The sequence below is a fragment of the Lepidothrix coronata genome, unplaced genomic scaffold, assembly GCF_001604755.1.
Source record: "Lepidothrix coronata isolate B3197 unplaced genomic scaffold, Lepidothrix_coronata-1.0 Scaffold2, whole genome shotgun sequence".
Classification (NCBI taxonomy): Eukaryota; Metazoa; Chordata; class Aves; order Passeriformes; family Pipridae; genus Lepidothrix; species Lepidothrix coronata.
In genome coordinates this window covers 16,390-31,205 of record NW_016690182.1, presented here as the reverse complement: position 1 = coordinate 31,205, position 14,816 = coordinate 16,390, and the positions used below count along the sequence as shown (strand labels likewise).

Here is a 14,816-nt window from a genome sequence, read left to right as displayed (position 1 = left end):
CTAAAACTTTCACCTTACTTTTGCATCTCAAACATTTTTTCACCAGATGAAAATTCATGGTGCACTGAGATAATTTTTTTTTTTAGTTTATTTTTTTTCCCCAGCAGTTTTTTAGTGATTTTTAATACAAAGCACCTTTTGCTGCGTGTAGCCAAAGATGTCTTTGTCCTGTGCACACACACATCCACAAAACCACAGAGCTGCAGAAGGCACATTTCAGAACAGTCATTAAGGTACTATATCCTCTGGGTCAGCAGAGAATAAACTCAAAGTAAAGCTGGCAAGAATTATTCTGTGATTTCCTCTGTGATATATTTCAACACGGTCTTTAAAGACTCAACCAAATACTCCCAAAGCAAATTAAGCAGATGACATTATCCTTCCCTCTTGACTTCATGCCCTGAAATACTGAATGGAGACATCGCCAGGGTCAGATTCCCAGCTCCAGTGAAGATACAGTGACTGAGAATCAGTGCTTGTCAGCAGAATAAGAATAAACAACACTCTGTCAAGGAGGGACTCGACATCCTGGTTTTGAGAACACCACTTTACAAAGAAGCATCCTATCTGTAACAGTAAGAAGGTACTTTGGACAACGAACCTGCAAGTTCAACTGAATTCACATGTGAGAGCCTCTTTCCTCCTAATGCCTTTGTCTGGATATGCTGGCTTTCTTATTTTAGCAAATCATTCTCCAGTTATGCTTCTTAAAATAACCAAAGACAGATAGAGCATAAAAACTTTACCTTTAAGATGAAAAAATGTTATGCAAATACACTGAGAGGAGACTGAACAATCCAAAATATACAATGTTAATTTTTTATGGCTATTCCAGATAAACATTAGCAATACATGGGCTACTTTTCAATCTTGGTATCAATATCAAAAGACTGGAAAATCTTAAAACACTGAAAGACCATCTGTGCATGCTAGCAACTGCCAAATTTGCAACTGTGGTTCCTTCCCTGCTAATTCCATATTTTCCTGATAGATTAATGGGCACCATTTATCCAGAATAAATAAATGTGGAAAGCCCGCCTTCCCCCTTCACTGCGCCTCATCATTTTACTGATTTCCACCACACCACTGAGCACATTAATGCAAGTAAGCCCCTGTCTGGATTCAGAAATTATCACATTTGGTAGAGAAGGAATGCTTGGCACTGCCAGTTTCTTTACAGAATGAAAGTCCTTGAAGTTAAAAAAGAAATATATTCACAGAACTCCAGACTACATTCAACACAGATAAAGTGCAGATGAAGATTTTTCTTTCCTTTCCTTGACTTAAATGTAACCTATGTGCAGAAAGGCATAGATATTTCACACATACTACTCCTGTTTCACCATGTGCATTTATCTTATTTCTTTTGAGAGGCATGTCAGACACATATATTTAGACTTCTAGCTTGCTAATTTATGCCAGCTAGTGTAAAATTATAGGGTTGAGAATAAAGTTGCAGAATCAAACCTTTGTATGTGCTTTGAAAGAAAATTTTCTACTATATAAAGTCAGACTTCCACAATCCACAATTTGCTAATCTTTTCACTTAGCAATTTGCATTCCTGCATGCACACACATGCATTCACAAACATACATCCTTCACACAAGAGAATGATATTTCAATGAGCTCTCCTATTATTCAGATTACACTGATTTCTATAAAATGTAAGACTGTAGCTGTGCTACCTTATATCTAATAGCGTGTTTAATCTACAAAAAGTCTAACTACATATATCTAACACATTATCTGTCACTTGGATCATTTCATTGTGTGCTCATGGGGTGCTAATTGCAAATTTGGAATGCAAATGGTATATAACCTTGTTAAACACATTTCTTTAAGAGGAAGAGATATGCCTTTGCTGTATGTCTGCTGTCCCCACTCACTCTAGCTCCAGGTTTTGCTAAGAGGTATGAGCTGATAAAGCCTGTTGGTGCATTTGCTGACATATCTTATCCTGAATGACATTATCATGGCACATTATATCTAAAAAAAAATAAATTGCTAAGGACTGGGCATCCCATTGGCAAGACACAGGCATGCCACATGCCAAGGAAAGCATGCTCTCTGTGAATTTGTAGGAGCAGGGCAGAGGATTGCTGCTGTGCCAGCTCTGACAGGAATGTCTGTTGAAGTTCTTTGCTACTTTCATAATAGTGTCTGTCGTCTCTCCTTCCTTGTAAATACACATCAAGTTAAAAACAAAGCCTGGAAATTCCTCCAAGTGAAGCACAAGTGAGGAGCCACACACTCTCCTTAATCCTAAGAGACAGAAAAGGGAGGTAGAGCAGCATAAATTCACCTTCAGCCCAAAAAACTAAAAGATGAAAGATTTTCATTATATTTTCTACTAAGCAGTGTTCCACTACTCACTACACTATTGTTTCTAGTATGCTAAATCAGCAATATGATGGTTAAAATAACATAAAAGGAATTACTAAAAAATCAAGGGAAAAATGTAACCTCCTTCTCTCCAAGATGCTTTTCTTGATCTTATTTATTTTTCTAAATACAGATGAAAAGGGGCAGTCTTATTCTTTCTAGACAGCTTTTCTGAAAGCCTGGACTTCATTGGAAACTCTTGTTGTTTTTTTCTCCATTGCTTGAAACACTCCATAATGGATTTATTTCCTATTTGCTCCATTTTTCCATATATAAAATGATTGGTTTTGATGCAATTTCTCTATATTTACATCAGCATGATGAGCAAAGTCAATCACATATATCCATAAATTCATGAGAATGTGAAATAGAAACTTTAATTATTACTTAAGTAGTAAACTCTGATATTAGTTAAGTGAAAGCTTAATAGGGCTTAGTGGGACTTAAGAAGATGATGAAGTATTTTTTGAAACAGGGTTATTTCCTGAAGACCATTGATGGCTTTTACAAATCTGTCTGGGTCTAAAGTGACAAGCGCCAAGCTGTAACATTTAAGAAGTTGAAGGAATAATATATTCACGGCTTTAGAAACACACTGACTGCACTTGCTTGTTCATGCACACAGTGGCAATGTCATCATTTTAAAGGGAACTGGTTATTCAGTTAAACAAATATATCAAGGCTTAGGAAGAAGAAGAAAAAAATCCAACAACCCAGAAAGCAGCTAAAAAAAACCCCAAACACCTAAAAGCTGTCAAAAAAAAATGGAAGTCCTCAGTTATAGCTTATCCAAGATTTTATGGAGGGAAGAAAGCTTGACTCCTTTGAGCCAATACTGTTTACAGTTGCTGCAATGAAAATTCTAATTTTGTGCTCTAATGAACACAAAGCGATCCATAGTCAACCTTGGCAAAACTTATAATGACTGTGTAATTGAAGTGACTTTGTCACATTAAAAAAATATTCCACAAAATTGTAGGAAACTGCCAAGAAATAAAACTATGGGATGGGCAGTCTTGGGTATGTGACACAGGCAGCCATATCATCTTTGCTGCTTGGTACATGTCAGGCTTATAAAGCTGTGAGATATTTGTCTGCAGTTGCTCTTCTTACAGCATATTAAGTCTAATTGTGAATTGCAGCAAGTACTTCATGGTGAATGTGTGACCCAGAATTTACTCTTTAAAAGCACTGCTTGTGCTGTTACACTACCTGGCACAATCCTTATGTGTGGGAGGTGCTACGTGGAAAGCTGCCAGGTGGATCTCAATGCACAGGTTGTTTGACACAGGTGGACCTTCAAAGGGCTCCTCCATTTTGTAAATCTTACAGAGAAGGGGCAACAAAGAGAGAACTGGCATCACGGCCCACTGGGCAGGAGACAGCCTCAAGCACTGGAATGGGCAGAACATTCTCCAAGACACCAGATCTCTCCAGAAATATCCCTGAGAGAAAAGGCAGACACTTGTCTTGCATGTTTACGCTCATCATGTTCTAGTCTTTTACTCTTTGAGTCTCTCCCTTCCCTTCTCTAGACCCTGAACTCCAGCAGGACTCATGCTTTCATCCTCCAGTGGGCAATGCCTTTGGTCCCCTCCAGCTGCCCATACAGACAGCTCTCCACTGCCAGGGATGGGGCAGAGCTGATGGAGAGAAGGTAAGTCCCAGCAAAGTATCAGTTCTGTGTCAGTGAAGCACATTAATATTTAACAGATGCCATGCTGAAATATAGAGGGATCAATTCATATTTGAAGTTCAAATTCTCCTCTCATATAACTTCACTTACACAGAGCTTGCCTTTAAATGTCATAGTTTTGGTTTCAAATACGAACAAACAAATATTTTCTATTTACTTACCACAACAATGACTTCAAAAGCATCTGTGTAAGTCCTGTAAAGAATGCTAAGACCATCCCCAAATGCAATACTAATGGGTTTTTTTTTGAATTTTCCTGAATGATCTGAGGATTGGGCACCTAAATGTCTTTAGGAGGAAAAAGAAATAAATAAATAATCCTTTCCCATTTTCACTGTGGTAGGAATTTTTCCAGAGATCAGTATTTCAGAAGACTTTTCACAGTGCTCTTTGACTTGAAGGACAAATCTGATTCGACATGAAGTTCCATTACGAGGAAACTGTTACTTGTGATGACACTGGTTATTGAAAATTGAAATGAAGTGAGAGGAAGCTAACACCAACTTGTATGAAATTCTGCTGTCTTTGAATGACACGGGGAACTCAATATATCTAATCATCAAAGTGAAGCCCATTGGGAACCAAACTGCAGTTGTATTGCAGAAGGTTGCTACTTGATTGCTAGACCCAAAAGTGCTAAGCCATATGCCACTTATTTCTGTGTCTAAATAGCTTACTGTGATTGATACTGAGAGTGGCTCTTCTCTTCACAGCGAAACAATCATGAAAACAACAGGAATTAGGGAACAGAGCATACAGATTATTTTTTACAATCCTAATTTTTAACCCTGTCATTTCCCTGGGCTTCATGTAATTTATTCTCTAATAAATTCTAGTCAATGCTCTTTTTTTTTTTTCCCAGCAGAACACTAGCTTTTGCCCAGACTTTAGTGTGCAAGCTGCACCCAGTATTTTTCTCTCTTGCTACTGTTGGTATGTGGCCAGACGAGCCTGATTATAAGGATTCGGCGCTGGCCTTGAGTGCAAAAAATTTTCCTTCTTTAGAAAGACTTTTTTCCACCGTCCTTGTGCCAATCTCCTTGATTTTTCTTCCTCACTAATCTGTCTCTCTGAATCAGCCTTTTCCCAGTGCTCCTCCAGCCTCCCCACGCTGAAAGTCGCTCCAAGGTCAGCGGAGGGCCCTCGTCCGCGGCGCTCCACGTGTCCCTCCTCCCAGCTGGAGGCGAAACGCGCTCTGTTTACAATATGCTCACTTTCCACTTGACGAGGCCTGGAAGCCGCTCCACAGATCTGAACTCAGGTCCCACGGTTAGAGAGCATGGAGCTGTCACGACATGACCCCCTTCTGCAATTAAAGAGCCGGCAAACCGGCAGGGTCTGAGGGACGAGCCGACACTTGAGCTTACGTTACATCTGTAACGTGAGAGTCGTGTGACTCAACGCGGCCTCGACGCAGAACACAAAACAAAAATCAGCTCCGACACCACGAGCGCCCCCGCTCCAACTATGCTAATCTCTTCTTTCATCCATGATCTTTGCTAGTCACATAGCGTTACAGTAAAACGTTCTGCACTTAAAGGAATATCTGCAGCTTCCCTGCCACTATTAATAAAAATATTTAATGCTCTTGTTAGGAGGCGCAATTTGATTACTGAACTGTTATCCAACAAATCCTGAAAACAATTCAAAGTAAATTTCCCTAATATGTCTATTTTTCTATCCTGCCAGAAGGGTTGCTAATGAATTTGCTGCTTGAATGCACAGACAGATTGGGAACTATAACTGTGCTGGCCTGGGCAACATGGCACTGGCACCAAAAACCTATTTGTACCCATGCAAAGTTCTCTCTAGAGTATGTCTCTCATCCAGAGGTGATTTTCCAATAAAATCAGCCTCGATTATTGCAAGCGCAGGAGCAATCCCTGAGGGAGTATATCAGGCAATTCAATACTAGGAAATGTTGTACTAGGCAAAATTAACCTTGTAGCAGTGTTATTTCCTGAAACATTATCTAGCTTTTGCCTTTCTTTCGTATTCATTGATCCTAAATGACTGGAATTTTTTTCTACTTCTCTCACTTAGCACAAGCTCATCATTTTTTGTATTCGTATTTAAAAAAACATAAATGCTCAGAAGACACCTATCTTTCTTTTATTTCACTTACTGGTTGCCAAAGTAAAGGACTGTTTGCTGTATGGCAGGCATGTTTTTGGGGTATATAAAAGGTGATACCAAGGATAACCTTTACTCAGTCCTATTTTCATGACCACGCAAGACAGAGGAACTCTACTAGATATATTACCATGAGGCCATAACCCACAAAGAACAAGGAAATGTCATCCCCTCTCACACCCAGGAGCAGTAGGACAAATGCCAGTGGAACTAGTGGAATTTTGCAGCTCAAAAGAGAGCAGACACAGGCCCACAGATTTTGAAGACAGTTCAAAGCCTCAGTTAAATCCCACTGCATCATAACTTTATCCACTGCCTCTTACCAGGCTCTCTGAGGCAGGGATCTTCATCTGGAGAGTGCTAGAACCTAAATAAACCATACAGTCATAAACATACTCTAACACTACTTACAGTTTTGCTCTGGTTATTTACCTTCCAGCAACACAAAAATGGCATAACAGTGAAGTTCAGGGTTATGAGATCTGAAGGCTGTTTCCTATGCTGGATTCAGCCAGCTGTACTGAAACCAGCAACACAGGTTCTCCCAATTATACCAGGATCAGGACTTTTCTTCAGTTTTCCTAGCATTTGTTGACTGGTTGCAATATCCTAATCGCTCGGAGGCAATTTTTAAAAGTACTAATATAAAAAAGATCAAGGGTAGTTAGAAAATAGTTGTTACTTGATGCAACGCCCAAAGCAAACACTTAGAATAATGGTTTGAATAAATGCTAAGTAACTTAAAAATAATAACCAAGAAAAAATTACAAAATCTAAAGTGATCAAAACCACAGGATGAGTGAGAGAGATAAACGGGTATTCCTTTGATCAACAGGAGATACACACTAAAACTGGAAAAAAAATATTGACCTTAACTAACTTTTTTTCCCATCAAAAAGAGTCAGGCAAAATAAGGTTTTGTTTGGCTCAAACTTTCATTTTTTCACAACTTTTAAAAAGGGACCTAAATTCAATCTTGACAAGCTGCATCACAATGAAGGTGTAAAAATGTTTTGAAAAATAACAAAAGTGACCCAGTTAAAATGAAAGTACTTTTTTTTCCCCCCGCAGCTGCAAGACTCAAGACAAATTTTACACAAATGCATGATCAGCCTCGATCAACTGGCATACACATGTCTCTGTAAATAAAAATATGCAAAAGATAAAGTTTCTCTAGCTGTCTGAAGTTGTGTGATGGTCACTGAGCACCGTGCCTGCCTTGGCAGCCGAGGGGCACCTCGTGGCTGGATACAGCCAGTGGTGCTTGATATCGATGGTGTGCACTCAGATTTGTAAGAGATTGGATGAATGAGCTCTCAGAGTCTGTTCATCTCATTGTCTTGTTAGCAAACACTGTACACTGCACAGGCCGTGTGGTAATTTAACCATCTACTATAAATTGCACGATCAAGTCGGAAGCGTTTCACTATAAAAGTGCACTGCGACCATTTGAAAAACGTGTGTTCTCTCTAGGTACTTGTTGTGGTGGTAGCTGAATACCTTAATAAAGCACAAACTATTTTATATTTCAAGACTTAGCCAATGTGACTCATTTGTACAGTTTTAAGTCCAAACAAACTGCTAGTCAACTAAATTATAACTTATTACCACAGGCTACAGACTTTTAATACATTCTGTGGTTGGAACAGGACTGATTTACTGCTTTGGGCCCTGCCAGTAGTTATCATGCATCATTTCCCTAGAAATAAAAATAGCCCTACTGTGGTTATCCTTTGGACTGATAAAAATTTATCTAACAAGATGTGTCAGAGGAACAAATTCAGAAAATAAAGGTAAAATATTAAATAGACTTATTATTTTATGTCTAAAGTACTACATCTTCCAGCTGCTGTGATGACTTTGGAATAAAGCAAAAGGTACTCCAAAAAGGAAAAAAGATCTAAAGCAGCAATTGAGCTCTGATAAAACCACATGGGGATAGCTGAATTGTCAGAGCTTTGCAAGAGTCAAAATTTACATAAAAATCAGTATTTAGGGATTAATGCAGTATCATCAAAAAAGATTTAATATGTGCGTTTCTTTGCAAACAGTTTAAAAGCGGGTGTTCTATAATCCATTTCCAACACTAACCTTTAACTTGTGAGAGTGAAGTAATCCTTTGCAACATTTCTAGAGTTCACATTCTGCTGAGGAAATGCAGCCTCCCCCCAAATAAAGCTCACTGGAAAGCAGCAGCAGCAGCATGTGTGCCCTGGTTTCACAGTGACACCCCAGGTGCCGACCCTGCTGTGAGCTCTGCTCGCCTGTACAGACTTTACCATGGGGCCCAGCTTGCACAGCCAGTGGCATGTGGGGGATTCTGTGAAATTTTGGAGGGACTTTATTGCTGGTGCAATAAACTGATCCCACTGACCAAACTCTGCACCTGTGCAGATGCTTAAGTGGACAGACTAGGAGGATCAGGGGCTAAAGCACATTGTCTATAATTGCCTGTAAGAGGGCTTTTTCCTGGATTTCTGCTGGGGATTTGAGTGCTTTTGCATGCTAGACTTAAAGTATTAAAACATAAATATGAATGGATTTCTTTGAGAAATGAATATGGGCAGGCATTTTAGGCACTAGGTTATATTGGATTTTTAGAACTAATTGAATTGGTGCAGTCTGATTTAGTAGTTCACCAGAAACAGTCTGAGAAGAAACATTGGGAAGGAAGGTTTAGAAGCAAAGATGACCAAGTGGTCATATGGAAATTGCTTGGGAGTTTTACTAAGAACCAGTCTTAGCAGGTTTGGGTTTTTTGTTTCTTTAAGAGTGGTTTGAGACCTTTAGCAAATGCCCTTTAGGTACCTATGGTCCACAGATGCCTATGTATAACATGTATGTACATGGAACCATAGAATAATTGGGGTTGGAAAGGACTTTTAAAGATCAGCTGGTCCAAACCCCCTGCACTGAGCAGGGTCATCTTCAATTAGATCAGGTTGCTCTGAGCCCCCTCCAACCTGACCTTGAGTGTTTCCAGGGATGGGGCACCTACACCCTCTCTGGGCAACCTGTGCCAGTGTTTCACCACCCTCACTACAAAAAACTTCTTCCTTACATCCAGTTTAAATTGACCCTCCTTCACATACAGCATATGTATATATGGCCATCCTCCCATATAATTATCTATGAATGGGAGGTTTTTTTAACCTAGACATGACACACTTTTTTTCACCTCTTTTTAAATACAGGACAGGAGATACCCTGCAGCAGAAGAGCTGAGCATGTGTGCCAACAGCACTCTGTCCCTTTCGTACCTCTACTGGGTACAAGTGTCTGATCTGACAGGCTAAAAACAAACCAACTTCCAGACCTGTCCCACTGGCCTGCATTTTTGCCAGTGGGAGCAAAAGATCTGTTTATGGTTACTGCTATTACAGCATACATTAACTGACCCTCGGAGTCTGACCTGCTCGCCCTCCCGCTTAGTGAGTCAATAAGAAAATCCTTTGGCTCTGCATGACTTGCTTAGACCTCAGACCTTCCATGCAGAATAAGGTCTATCCAGGGAGGCAAAAACAAGGTGCCACTCCAGCTGGTAAAACAAAGACATTTCTAAAGTGCAGTCAGTAGAAACAGGCACTCCTATTCCATGTATAATCAAGGATGAAAAGGCCACGAAAAATACCACTGCGCTTTGCAAATGAGAGGTCAATTGAAATGTCAAGATATCAAATGTTAATGGATTGCATTTCCAATGATGGTTGGGACAGAAAACCATACCAAGTCAAGTCAGATGCCCTTATGAGGAGAAGATGAATTTTATGGCAGGAAAAGACAATAAACACCAGAAATCTTGCTGGTTAACAAACTTGAGGCTGATGGAAAACAAATATATTTTGAAAATATAAAAAGCAGCAGGATTTTAACACAAGCTGTAATCCCAAAACATGTATCTGGAAGTCATTAGAACTACAGCAAATTTAAGCATATGCAGGTGTTTGGGGAAATGCCATATACTTTCTATTGAAGATTTTAAAAGGGACTATAAAAGAAGGGAGTATAAAGGACACTCAAGGAAGGCAATGTTTTCTTCCCTGAAGCAAGAAGTCACTTCCAATATTCCTACAGTTCTACAGAATTTCATGGACTACACGACTACACCTTTAAAAGCATTCATTTTCCATTTAAAAAGTTTACTTTATTTCTTACAAACCCCTTGTATTTCAAGGTGTTGGATGACATCAGTTTTAGCCAAATCATTCTTTCACCTGTCCACATTTTCCCAAGAAATCCATCTGGCCATTTTCATAAAGGACTGTAATCTGAGACATTTGTTTAGCATGACATTATATCCAGTCCTTAGTCAGAAGGGCATTGCTATGCAAACAACTCATCTCTTTATAAGGAAAATCTGAAAAGAACCTGTTTATCTTCCTAACCACTGTCTCTACCCAACTAGTAGACATTTCCCAACTGCAGAGGGACTTGCCTTGTGTCTGTATTAGCTCACTGGTGGGCTCACACAGTTGGAGGGAAATCAGCATTATTAGTGGCTTTTGAGCAGGAAGAATCCTTGGTTTATACAACAGAGGGATGTAATATGAGGAATGAAGAACAGTGACTAATCATTTGCTTTTCTGCGCAACAAAAACTTCTTGGGCAGATTCCAGTGAATATCTGAGGAAAAGGGTTTAAAACAAAAAAAAGGCAGTATTTTTTCACACACTATGATGCTCAATACCATACAATTTGGTTGACCCTCAGTCCACGTTTATGTAGAGACTGCCAAGCCAAGTGTATTTTTACTTGAGACTGTGGACTAACCCTGACTGGACCTAGATATGAGAGAATCCTGCAGCTCAACCCACTGGTATAAGACAAGTGATGGGGTCCAAGTCAACACAAACATGATTCCTCTAGGCTTTATGCTGATGTGGGCTCCCATTGTCTACACAAGTCTGGAAAAAAATCTGGGAAGAGTGATCATCTGTTGGGTTCCAGAACAAAGCTACTACAGGTTTTTAATGATATCACTGTTCTCCCCCTCTTCCATCAAATCACAGGGCATATAAAAGATTAATTCCTCTGAACGCATCCTAATTCAAAAAATTTCTCATGCAACAATTCTTTAGAAATCATAAACCCTCCACAGAGTGAAATTGTTTAAGTCATGTTACCTTTTTCAGACTCAGGGATAGGAACAGCATGATAAGGACCAGCCAGTAAGTAAGAAAGCATCTAGGGCTTTACATACAGGAAATTCTTTTTCTGCCACAGACTCTCAATGTAAATATGGATAAAACCACGGGAGAAAGCAAGAGCTCCTTACATAACAAGGGCAGAAGAGCATATATAAGGTAAATATAATGGATCCTGCAGTTATGGGGGCTACCTTGGTGCCACATTAAGACAGAAGAGGGTCTTTTGAAAAAATTAACTGCACTATTTCCACCAAAAGAAATCAGTTCTGCAGACATAGAGACTTCTCAGCTATTTACTGTGTGCTTATTTATAGCAATATTATGTCAGATGATGCTACCAATACACAAAGATGAGTTCTATGGATGTCTTGTGCCTTGCAGTGCTCTAAGCAACATGGAATTGAGACCAAGCCTTCTGAAGGAGCCAAGTGCCACCTGCACCTACTTTGGTCATCAGGAAGTTCACACCAGTTAGTCTAAGCACCAACAGACACTTGGACATTAAGAAACCAGCTGCTTGGCTGCTTTACTGAACTGTAAAAAGAAAACTTCCTTGTTTTTTTTCCCTTCATAAGTGGTTAGTGCTGGAGGGATTGAAGAGAACATAAAAGAACAGTAAACTTCCTATCAAACATTATACCAGCAACATTAATAAAATGAGCAATGAAAAGTAAAAAGACCATTTCTACAGAAATCTTCATTATGCTTCTGAACTACTGTGTTAAATGGTGGCACTATTAGGTTGTGTCCAAGGACTTTATATAAACTGTAGTACTTAAAAGGGAGTAATTTCTGCTTCCAGTTTTGGGACACAAGAACTATGTCAGCATAACGTAAAAACAAGGACATTTTTTTATGCTAATGACAACTGCGAATATTTTATATGTATATATTTATATATGTAAAAAAAATATATATTGTAGCAGATGTCAAGTGCAGTTAGATTCAACTCTACTTATTAGTGCATGGCTTTTAGCCAAAAGCAATTCACATTTGCAGAAGTGTACTATCACATATGTCTTAATAACAAAAATGTGTTTTTAAAAATGTATGTGATAAGTCACATATGGTAGAAGGAATCTGTACAGCTTTCAGCCCTTATGACAATGGAAGCTACTAACTTTATTTTGCATACTGAAGAACATTAAAATTCAAGTGAAATTCTCCTTGACATTTGAGAGCTACAAAAGCAGTGACTAAAAGCTAGCCAAGTCTGAGCTGTACTAAGTGTGACTGTGATGCTTATATAAATGCAATCCATGGCTACTACTGGTATCTTAAAGACACTAATTTTTCTTTTGCCCTGAGAGCTAATATTTTAGCATAAAATCCTAATTGTATACAGGTACTGTAAATAGTTACATGTCACTGGAAAAACTAGGCAGATTTTTCAGCTACTTTGTTATACAGAGTGTAATTAATATGTATAATGGATTCTCTAGGGTACTAATTGTAGCTGCCACCATGAACATAGTCAAAGAGAAGTTAAACAACCAGTTGGGAGAAACATGACAGGGTGAAACACACACATGTAGGTGGAAAGAGCGAGACTGTCCATCTGGCCTTCTTCCATTTCAAAATGTTACACTTACTCGAGTTGTGTAAAAAATTATTTAACCTAAATCATCCTTTCCCCCAAACTCCCAAATCTTTCTGGTGGATTAATTGGGCATCAGTGTCACATGCATGGTGTTTAAAAACTGCAACGCTCAATGTGTTTGTTATATAGGGGGAAATTCAATTCACTTGAGTCATTCTTGAGAATTTGACTCAGAATATATAAAAAAGTGAATGAATGATAAATGATTATTTTGGAGTTGTTCCCCATGACTTTCATCACCTTGCAACTCCTGGATCCTGTATAATGTGAGGTGAGAACACAGCTCATTTCACTCTCTATTAAACAACCACCAGCTAACAATGACTTTAATTCAGCTTGCACTGAATTTGAACTAGCCCTATAGGCAACAAAGGTCCCTTGTCTTATTACAAGTTTCATGTGCTATCAGGTCTCTGTTGGATCCTATTTCTAATTTTTATCAGACTGAATGAAACATAAAGAGAGAGTGATTTATGGTCATCTGACATATTGCCTAATCACTCCAAGGAGTGTTCACACACATTTTGTGTTCGCTTTATAAGGTGTAAATGACTATACATGATGGAAGCCAAGTGAGAAGTAGAAGTGCATTCTTCTGTTATGTGTGCTAAAACACAGTGATCTGAGTCTCTCAGTGCATGTTCTTACAAACACAAACCCACTCCAGTCCAAAAGTCAGTATGATTAGCCAACTACTACCAAAATTACATTTCCTCTGTCTGTAACAGGAATATACAGTTACCTGGACTTAGTTAGACTGCTACGATCACCGACTGAAGCTAAAAATATGTGTTTTTATTGGTACGTAAGAGCCCATTAGGACTGGAGTATTTATTACTTAAACAGAATAACTGATGCTGGTAGCTTTAACTGAAAATGCCTTTTCTCAAAGAGCCAGGACATCTATATAGCAACTTTCTTAATTCAGTGATATATGGTTGAGTATTGCCGCTAGTGGCCTAAGATTTAAGAACTTCTCATAAAACGCCCTTGAAATTGCTCCCTGGTAGCTTGCTCATCCTTCACAGAGCCCTGCTGTAAAGAGCAGAACCATACATGTGTGTATGGTGTCAGAGAGCTGCACACAGAGAGTGAGAAAGAGCCCTTAATCAACAGGATGGCAAAGCCTTGATACATAGGTGCAAAATCATTCCCATGTGTCTAGAAATTATTTGACACATTCCTAGTGATTTCCCTCCGTCAGACCTTCTAGAGGATTGCAATTAAAAATCATAATCTTTTTAGCATGTACAACCCCCCCCTCCCCAAGGCTAGGAGCACTATGTATTGAGTATGATTGTGATCATTTGGCAGCTATTCATAGACAACACATTAATTTATGGAAACTGGATGAAAATTGGGGAGTGCAATCATTAGGGACACATGAGAAATCAAAAGCTTTCCTCAATGATACTGACTTTTTTATTGCTATGATTAGGGGCAACATGAACTCTATTTTCTCCTTCATCACCCTTCTCATTGTCCTAGTCTTTTTAGTCATTGTATTAAACAACGGCATTAAACTTGCATTTTCAAACGGATATAAAAATAACTTACTTTACAGGAATGTTTCTCAATTTTGTCTTTTCAGCAGCCTGCAAAAAGAAGAGGGGTGGGGGAAACAAAACATTAAGTGGCACACCAAAGCCCAGCCAAGCCACAAACATCAACCCGTGGAAGCTCTTCAGCAGCGCACACCCCACAGCTGGGGTGAGGGCTGCTCTGAGAGACAGTGCTTAGGGTTTGAAATGCTCCTGTCCCAGCCTGTGACACCAGTGTGGTTTGTTTATTTTTAATTGCCACGAGTGGAACTGCTCGTTCAGAGCTATTACTTCATTTCCAGCTCTGAGGTCTGGC

General features: G+C 39.1%; 1 protein-coding gene across 1 annotated transcript in view; it reads right to left on the bottom strand.

Moving 5' to 3' along the window:
- The window catches only part of LOC108496919 (AF4/FMR2 family member 2-like), a gene marked incomplete at its 5' end in the record, with an annotated part of 95,463 nt that overhangs the window by 67,086 nt on the left and 13,561 nt on the right, over positions 1 to 14,816 (bottom strand). The window contains one exon of the mRNA XM_017814100.1: positions 14,517 to 14,554. Within this exon, the coding sequence (XP_017669589.1) occupies positions 14,517 to 14,554 (38 nt within the window). The remainder of the gene's footprint in view (positions 1 to 14,516; positions 14,555 to 14,816) is intronic.